At 41.4% G+C, this 10140-nt stretch overlaps 1 protein-coding gene across 1 annotated transcript; it reads left to right on the forward strand.

The window, feature by feature from the left end:
* The first annotated feature begins 5861 nt into the window (after window positions 1-5861).
* nkapd1 (NKAP domain containing 1) lies at window positions 5862-9711 on the forward strand. The gene is given in 7 exon segments (XM_068585194.1): window positions 5862-5949; window positions 6260-6351; window positions 7190-7278; window positions 7421-7561; window positions 7743-7796; window positions 8285-8662; window positions 8664-9711. Coding segments are annotated over 6 exon segments (807 nt in total). The 5' UTR covers window positions 5862-5949; window positions 6260-6282; the 3' UTR covers window positions 8740-9711.
* Window positions 9712-10140: the final 429 nt, after the last annotated feature.

The raw sequence follows: 10140 nt of genomic DNA on the forward strand, positions 1-10140 counted from the left end.
CTGCAGCTGAAATCAGAATCAACATGTGGATCGACAGAGAAACTTGAACATCTGTTTGTTTTCTTATCCACAAAAATGTCACGCTTGTATAACAACAGCATACCATGCGGGCCAAAACATGTCAGAGGTTAATGATATATTGACTCATGAAGTGTATAGTTGCTTGGAAATAAACAAACAGAAATGGTATTCATAGAATGCACACATGAGCCTACAATTACTGAAAAAATGTTTTAAAAAAATGTAAAAAGTGTCAGATACCACGATAGTTTGAGCACACTCTTCTTGAAGATGGGAACCACCACCCCGGTCTGCCAGTCCATGGGCACTGTTCCCGAGCCCCATGCGACACTGAAAAGGCGTGTCAGCCAAGACAGCCCAGCAATGTCCAGCGCTTTCAGCATCTCAGGGCGGATCACAGCCTTGCCACCAAACAGCTCTTTAACTACCTTAGTGACCTCTGCCAGGGATATGGGTGCACCCACCCCAAGGTCTTCAGGCGCTGCCCCCTCCCCAGGGGACATGTTGGCTGGGTTTAGGAGTTCCTCAAAGTGCTCTTTCCACCCCCCGACAATGTCCCTAGTCCGAGTCAGCAGTTCCCCTCCCCCGCTGAAAACAGCCTGGGGTAGACCCTGCTTTCCCTTTCTGATCCGTCGGATGGTTTGCCAGAATCTCTATGAGGCCAACCGAAAGTCCTTCTCCATGGCCTCCCCGAACTCTTCCCATGCCCGAGTTTTACCATCCGCGACCCCCGCAGCTGCAGCCCTCTTGGCCTGCCGGTACCCGTCAGCTGCTTCAGGAGACCCCTGGGCCAACCAGGCCCGAAAGGCCTCCTTCAGCTTGACGTCTTCCCTCACCCCCAGTGTCCACCACCGGGTTCTCGGGTTACCGCCGCGACAGGCACCGACGACCTTCCGTCCACAACTCCTGGCGGCCGCTTCCACAATAGAGGCTTTGAACAAGGTCCACTCGGATTCCATGTCCCCAACCTCCCTCAAGATGCGTGAAAAGTTCTTCCGGAGGTGGGAGTTGAAGACCTTCCAGACAGGATCCTCAGCCAGACGTTCCCAGTTCACCCTCACGACACGTTTGGGGTTGCCAGGTCTTTCCTGCCGTCTCCCCCGCCATCTGATCCAACTCACCACCAGGTGGTGATCAGTTGACAGCTCTGCTCCTCTCTTCACCCGAGTGTCCAAGACATACGGCCGCAGATCAGATGATACGATTACAAAGTCGATCATTGATCTCCGGCCTAGGGTGTTCTGGTACCAAGTACACTTATGAACAACCTTATGCTCGAACATAGTGTTTGTTATGGCCAAACCGTGGCTAGCACAGAAGTCCAACAACAAAACACCGTTCGGGTTCAGATCGTTCCTCCCAATCACCCCCCGCCAGGTTTCTCTGTCATTACCCACGTGACTGTTGAAGTCTCCCAGGAGAACTATGGAGTCGGCAGTAGGCGCCCTCTCCAGGCCGGATACTCCGAGCTGCTGTTAGGTGCATAAGCACAAACAACAGTCAGAGCCTTACTCCCCGCAACCCGGAGGCGCAGGGAGGCGACCCTCTCGCTCGCCAGAAAAAACTCAAACATAGCGGCGCTCAGTCGGGGGCTCGCTTGTGGACTTGGAGAAGGCTTTCGACCGGGTCCCTTGGGGGGTTTTGTGGGGGGTGCTGCGGGAGTATGGGGTGCCGGACCCGTTGGCACGGGCTATCCGGTCTCCGTACGCCTGCAGTAGGAGTTGCGTTCGTATCCTTGGCAGTAAGTCAGACACGTTCCCGGTGGGTGTTGGCCTCCACCAGGGCTGCCCTTTATCACTGGTCCTGTTCGTGACTTTCACAGACAGGATTTCTAGGCGCAGCTGGGGGGCAGAGGAAATCCGGTTCGGGGGCCTCAGGATCACCTCTCTGCTGTTTGCAGATGATGTGGTCTTGTTTGCCTCCTTGGACCGTGACCTCCAGCATTCTCTGGGGCGTTTTGCAGCCGAGTGTGAAGCGGCAGGGATGAGAGTTAGCGCCTCCAAATCTGAGGCCATTGTTCTCTGTCGGAAACCGGTGGATTGCTCCCTCCAGGTGGGGACAACATGCCTGCCCCAAGCAAAGGAGTTCAAGTATCTCGGGGTCTTGTTCACGAGTGAGGGTAAGTTGGAGCGGGAGATCGACAGGCGGATCGGTGCGGCTGCAGCAGTGAAACAGGCGCTGTACCAGTCCGTCTTCGTGAAGACCTAGCTGAGTCGGAAGGCGCAGCTCTCCATTTACTGGTCGGTCTACGTTCCAACCCTCACCTATGGTCATGAACTCTGGGTCGTGACCGAAAGAACGAGGTCGTGGATACAAGCGGCCGAAATGAGCTTCCTCCGTAGGGTGGCCGGGCTCAGCCTTAGAGATAGGGAAAGGAGCTCGGACATCACGAGGGAGCTTGGAGTCGAGCTGCTACTCCTCCATATCGAAAGGAGTCAGCTAAGGTGGTTCGGGCATCTAATCCGGATGCCTCCTAAACGGCTCCCATTAGAGGTTTTCCAGGCACGTCCAACTGGGAATATCTCCCGGCTGGCCTGGGAACGTCTCGGGGTCCCCCAGAACGAGCTGGAAAATGTTGCGGGAGAGAGGGAAGCCTGGGTCGGTCTGCTGGGTGTGCTACCACCGCGACCCGACCCTGGATAAGCGGCGGAAAATGGATGGATGGATGGAAGTGTCAGATTTATAGTTTAAGCAGCAGGCAACAGAAACAAAAGGTCTCTATGACATGTGGTGCTTGTGTTAAGTACTCGTTTTGGATGATCAGGCTGTCATTAAGCTGTTAGAAATGTTGCTGCTGTCATCAGTACAAATGTGAAACAGGTCTCTAAGTAGCTGCTTGCAGTTCTGCCCAGAAGAGAATGACACTGTCTGAAACTCTGTATCACCATCAACTCGTGCTTTAAAGAGTGACACTTTACTGTGGAGCTATACGACAAATGGAGATGTATGTACACCATCCGACTTATGCAGCATTAGATTTAAATGAAGATCAAAAAACAGAGACAAGACTGGTTCGATTAATAAATAATACTCCTCACATTAGTGCCACTCACGAGTTTGAAAGGACACAAATAGTTTCAAAGCAAAGAATAATGAAGCCTTTTTATTCTATTTTGTCAGTGTATATTATAAAAATAGGACTGACAAAATAATATAAATACAAAAACCTTTAATGGAATAACAGTAAAAATAATAATTTGGTGCTTTCGTGGCACATATAAAACATCTAAATACAGTATGTAATATATATATATATATATATATATATATATATATATATATATATATATATATACATATATATATATATATATATATATATATATATATATATATATATATATATATATATATATATATATATAATACAATTGACATGATTATACATTATTATTATCCTAAACAGTTATAAGATTTTGGTAAGTGTTTGTTCAAAATCCTGTTGATGTTTTTCTGATAATAACAATAATCAACAATCATCAACAGTAAACCGTATCACCCTTCCCCTTTACTTTTAGTGTGCTTTATGTCTTTGAAGCTAAAATCACAACCAACATGTAGATCGACAGAGAAACTAGATTTGTTTTCATTTTTAAATCTCAGCGTTGCGTTTTTACAATAACACAACAATAATCAGTGCTTATAGGCTAAATAAATGTCACTTACTGCCTCTTGTGATTCTCAGATGTTTATAGGTTGCTTTTCTTCCTGTGCGGGCAAAACAAAACGTCCAACAAAAGCATGTGAATCAAAGCGATATGCATTTCCATGTATTTCATGGAAAGATAATGTAGCTCTGTTCAATAGAAAAAAAGTAACTCAGTTTATGTTTCCAAAAGACTAAGTGGCAGGAATATTAGGCAGATGGAGCTGCTATTGAAGTGTTACTGTCATATCAGTTTTGCAAATTCAGTCTTAAAAAACCTTTCTTGAAGAAGCATTCACATTTTAACGTGTTCTTTTGTTGCACTCATTTCTATTCTTTAAATGTTTTCGCTCAAATAAAAAAAATATTCAGACATAGTGTATGAAGAAGATTTGACAGACCTATGTGACTGAAGGAATTGAGGGAAACAAAGTGCAGCTTGAACAGACACTATTCTACTCATGCGTGGAGGATGGGCAAGGATTGACTTTGCTGTTCAAAGTGTGGCGGGGATTCAGGAGGAGAGAAGAATGACGGTTTACCGAAGAGACAGCATGCAATCGGCCAATTTGTAAATCAAATGAGTTGCTAAAATAGAACAGATTGTTTGCATGGTCACCATGGATTATGATTGGAAATGGTGCCATCCATGAAACAAGATTCACTCACCGTTATATTTCAGTGACCTTCAAACAGATGTGCATGAAGCACCACAGACTGATCACATTTAGTCCCTGAAAATCCTTTTCATTTTTGATGTCAAAGACAATTGAGAAAAGATGTGGCTGTTTAGGTTTATTGTTTGGAGATCACACTGGGTGAGTGGAAGATGATGGAAATTCAGTCGCTGTCATTATAAATCAGCTTTTGTCCAAACTCGTAACAATTATGTCCTAAAATGATTCGATCAAGCACTCGGAGGTCATACCTCTGACAAGGTATAGCACAACCTCCTACATCTGTCATTTAATAACAGAACATGTGAACAATATTTTTTGTTTCAGTTCAAATTAAGTGTAAAAAAAATAATAATCAAGAATACCCTAAGAAGTCCTGTATGCACTTTAATTCAGGTCCAACTACTTCAATCACATCCCATTGATATCTGTCAACTAATATTTAACATATCATTATAGCTTTTTAATTGCTCTTTAACAACAACAAAACCATTGATTGAAAATACATTTAAAGGTAATACATGGCAGTGGTGGAAGAAGTACACTATTTCCTTTTTAGAAGAAGAACATTGGAAATCTCATTTATGTCAAAGCACCTCAAAAAATTGTACTTATGTGCAATTCTTGGCATGAAGTGGATTACTTTCAAACACAGATAAATGGATCCATCTGCAGCTTTAATATACAAAAATTGTCATGCTTGTTTAATTGTGAATTAAGCATAAAATTGTAGGACTGAGAATTGATGATTTAAATATTAGCAAATCTATCAATCATTCAATTGATTAACTAATCGAAATGTCAAAAACTAATGAGAATATTCCCAGCATTATTTCCTTTTATTATCCTATGTGATATAATGTAAATGTATTATTTTATCTGACTGACAGCCCCAAATTCAACGATATTTAATTAAAAATGACATGAAATTGAAAAATATTATATAGACAGCCTTGACATTTATTGTTAATTGATTTTCATCCCAAATTGATTGATGTTATCTCCCCCTGCATAATGAGTGCAGAATATAAAATAAAATCAGTTGTGTATACTGTACATACATCTCTAGCAGGTAAGTACTTGGTCTTCCCTCTCTTGTTCTTCCTTGACTACACTTGGTCTGCCAACAGAAGGAAAAAGACAATATATGTCTATTATTTTTGTTTGTTTGGTCAAGTTAGCGTTCACATCTGTAACTGTGCAGCTGCATACTGTGCTAATATAGTATTGACTCTCGGTGAGAGCGTCAGAACTTCATTACCTTTCATATTACTTTGAGCCATTTGATGGCCTGGTTTTTGTTATAGCCTATTCAATATTCAAAACGCAATTCATTCTTAAACACAATAGCGCAAGTAATATGTCATGAAGAGTTGCACTGTGTTGAATGCCCACTCGCTGGAAGAACGGGTCATAGCGCGTACCTCGATGATTGACAGACAATTGGACCAATAACAGTTCAGCGTTTCCAAAGGTCAGTGACGTCAAGTGTGTGAAAGCGTCACGTGTGCCAGTAAAGCGGAAATACCGGTACTTCTGAGTAAATCCATGCTATAGCACAACAAGACGGTTTTGTTCTTCCTGAATGCTTCTCCTTTTGGAAAGGTACAGTTTATACATGTTTGCGAAAGGACGGCGAAAGTGTGATAGCAGTAGTTTGCGGAGAACAGGTCAATATTTGTCGAATTATATTGCTGCATCTGAATAACCAGCCATGTTAGCTAGCGAGCTACGGTAATGTTCATGTAGGTAGCTCTTAGCTGACAGATTACTTACTATTTTTTTTAATTTTATATACATATAATATATTTTTTTTACAGCTGTCCCATATTAATAAGATGTATTTGTTTACACTAGTCGTTCGTATGTTTGGATTAATTAACTAAAGATCGGATAATTTTGTCGATGTCTTAAGTTTGTCTCGTGTCAGGTGGGATCATGGCAAAGCAGCCGCTGGGGAAGACGTTGTTGAGGAACGTCATCCGCCACACGGATGCTCACAATAAGGTGCGTTTGAGTTCATGCTTTTGTTCGACAAGTTGGAACATGCTTAGTTAATACAGTCAGCTAAAACTAATGTAGCGTAATACAACAACCTGGAGTCTTTATTGTCGTTGAAATTGATGAGGAGAGTTATGCTTATTGTGTTTTGTTCTAACTGCATTGATATATAAATATCTAATTAATTTAGAAGTATCTAGATTAATTGACAACCGAGTGTAGACTCGAAGTGTTCTTCTTTGACTGAGAATACAGGATCGGTTCACACAGTTTGACAAGTGTATGTCTGATCAACACTTCACATCAGTTTTAGAGCTGAAACTATTATTTTCATTCATGAGTGCAATTATTTTCTCAATGGATCAATAGTTTGTATTATACAAATGACACAAAATTGGCGTCATACTCAGGCACATGTATACAACAAAGACATGCAGCACAAAGTCACATTAAAGAGGCCGGAACTATGTGACAATTGGTAGTAATGTTAAGACAACGAACATACATTATCAACAGCTTTTAACCTAATGTTAACTTGTGTTTTTGACCTGAAGCTTTTTCTTAGACACTCATCCAGCTGCAACTCCTGATCACTGATATCATTGAGCTAAGATTAAATAATTGGAATAAATTTAATTAAATGAACACCCAAAATAAAATATAAGAACAGGAATGACAGATATATACAAAATAAAATTATATATATATACCTCGGTAAGTCTGTTAATACTTTATATCATACTGTCTGTTGGGGATCCAAAACCAGCATTCACAATGTGATTGTGAGAAGGTTACGTGTGTCTGGGCAGTCTGTAATCTACTTACTCTTCTTCATCCACTGCAGATCCAGGAGGAGATGGAGATGTGGAAAACTCGAGTCTGGGAGGTCCACACATCCCATGACAAACATTTGCCAGATACAAAGAGTATGAGGTAAGAACAGTAAATGTTTCGATTTAATTTGAGCCACCTCAACTCAAGCTTATTTGGGAGTGTGTTTCATAATATAGCTCTTAGTTTAGAGAGCTGTTACTGTTTGTTGCCATTTGATGTATTGATTGTGGCTGTTTTCCAGGGGGCAAATGCACTGCGATCGAGTGTCTGATCAGCCTCGAAACCTGAGTCGAAGCAGAGAGCGAGTCTCAGAACATGATGACAGAGAGGCCAGGTACTGGAGTCGGAAACTGTATGAATTTAAGGCCAGTGATCCCGACAGGTACAGCATACAGAGAACCCTTCATCTCATTATGTTTTAGTTAGGCAGCCAGAATATCTCAGAATTTCTGAAGAAAGTGATCGGTTTTCCTTTCTTGTATTCTAGACGTTTTTCGACACAATACCGTAAGTATAGGGGAGCTGGACAAGGTTGACAAATCTTCGTTATGTGTTTGTCACAGGTGGGGACATAGTGGCTTCAAGGAGCTTTATCCCGAGGAGTTTGAAAGTGACAGGTAAGAAAAAAATGCAACACTGTATTAAATAAGTAAGATTTAGCGCTTTACTTTCATAAAGTTGGAACTCATGTGAGAGAAAATGAAAAAATTGTCATGGACTTGCATCAAGACAGTCGTTTAATGTAATTAAGCCCAAGTGTATTTTATGCAGTGTAATGTCATCAATTAACAATGTTTTAAGTCTTCACACAAACAAATCTGTAAATCATTTCGGCGCGGGTTGTTTACATGAAAATCTTTAGGACCCTTTACCATCCACACATTCGCGTTTCCCCGTCATGGTTTTTGTTTTGTTCAAACCAAGCTGTCTCCAAGCCAAAGCTAAGATAAGCCTGATGACATCATGAAGGGTTCATTTTTTTCATACTTGAGAAAGCTACTCCAGAAGCAATTATACAAGTTTGATGTGTAAAATTGGTGGATTTCCCTGATTATGGCATACCTACTATACCCGTCCTCAATTTAGTTTAATTTCTTTACTTTAGTGAAAAAAGCAGTGCCACAAGAAAGGTGGGCCGCCACAAAAGGAAAAAGTGCAAGTCCGACACAGAAGCAAGCTTATCAAAACGATCAAAGAAATCCTCTCGAAAGAAGAAAAAGAAAAAGAAGAAGAAAGACGAGGAGGAAAAGCGTAAGAGAGAGTGCTCGAGCAGCGACAGCAGCAGCGAAGACAGCAGCGCTACCAAAGACAAGCAGCAGAGGGAAAAGCCTAAAAGTCGACACAAAAACAAGAAAACAAAAAAAAACAGAGGGCGAGATGAGGACAGCAGCTCGGGCGACAGTGATGGAGAAGAAGAAGAAAGGGAGAGAAGGACCCACAGGCGCAAAAAGCGAAAGCCAGACTCCCATAAAGACTCAGACTCAAAAAAAGAAGTGCAGTAAAAACTGGAAAGCCGCAGGTAAAGAGAGCGTGGGTGATGGTTCTGAAGGCCGAGACTGAAAGACACGGACACTCGCGCAGCTCAGGTACCGATCAGGGAAACTACTGCAGATCCCTTTGTTCGTCTCTACTTCACAGAGGGCTTTTCTCTGCAGGGCCGCTCTGTATCGCACTCTGCTCCACATCAACAAACCTGTGCTGTCAGCCTTCTCTGTGGGCGCTCTGTGTAGCGATACCTCATCCACCTCTGCAGTGGCTTTGACGCACACTGACTGCACGGCAGTGCAGGCAGCACGAAGAGGGAAAGTGGGGTATCCACCATCCGGCTCATTAAGGATTATGCCGGCTGCAGGCGCATCGATTGGTCATTGACTCGCGCCTCAGACCGTCTGCCTCACGCGGGGCCTCCTGTCCTTAACTGACCACCGGATTTTAATGCACATTTTACTTAAAACAAGACAAGTTATAACACTTTCCTCACCAATTATCGAAGAATTTGCTTTTAGTCATTTTTTTTATTTTTATAAATTGTAATAATTGCATGCTAAACATCAGCAAAACATCAATTTTGCTGTTTTTAATAAAATGTTGGAATATCATTTTTTTTTAAACGATTTGCCTGGTGAATTTCTCTAATTTTCTTGTCAACAAATTAGATTTAAAGACCAAAACCAATAATTAATTTATCTGACTAACACGTAGTTGGGGAGTGCTTCTTTTGCGATACTGTCAACACATATTTGTGGATGGGGTGAAAAAAGAAAAAAGGGGAAGAGTATTGTAATCTTTCTTTGCCTGAGGGGAGGCTGACCTTTTTAGAAGAGCAGAGGGGCTTTTTTGTTTCTCCAGACTGATTTAGCTTACCTTTTGATATAGTAAACATCAAGAAGACAATGCAACACACAGCAATTTAACACTTATTAGTTTTGACATTTTTGGAGGAGGGTGTTGCATATTTTCTGAAGATCAAAGAAAACATTAATAACCCCAGGGAGGGCCTCGTTTTATTTCATAATCTTAATTTTCATACATTTTTTTTCACACAATTTTCATAAATTACTGAATTACTAAAGAAAAAAAAGTGATGCAACAAAGACCACTTTGTTGAGAGTAAAATATACAGCTTTTTTTCTTTGAACAGTTATTGTGATATATGTTTCAAAGATCTGACATTTTCATTTAGATTCCTAAAAAGAAAGTATTATAAATGTTGTAAGAGTTTCCACCCATCTGTCCAAATAACATTTGTTTGGAGCCATATACAGAAATGTAATGAGGTGGACGTTTTAAGTGAGTTCATAAGTCATTTATTAATACTTTGAAATAACATGGCTAGGGACAAATATCTTTCCCAGATTTAGAGTCTTTTTCCCTGTTAGGTCCTGTACCAGGAGATGTACCTCATTCATGAACAAAACAAATTCATTTAAGGATTTTAAATATTGAAGAACATTAAAGTAA

The sequence above is a fragment of the Clinocottus analis genome, unplaced genomic scaffold (genome assembly GCF_023055335.1).
Source record: "Clinocottus analis isolate CAN_PGR_092001 unplaced genomic scaffold, fCliAna1.0.p SCAF_2, whole genome shotgun sequence".
In the NCBI taxonomy this organism is placed as follows: domain Eukaryota; kingdom Metazoa; phylum Chordata; class Actinopteri; order Perciformes; family Cottidae; genus Clinocottus; species Clinocottus analis.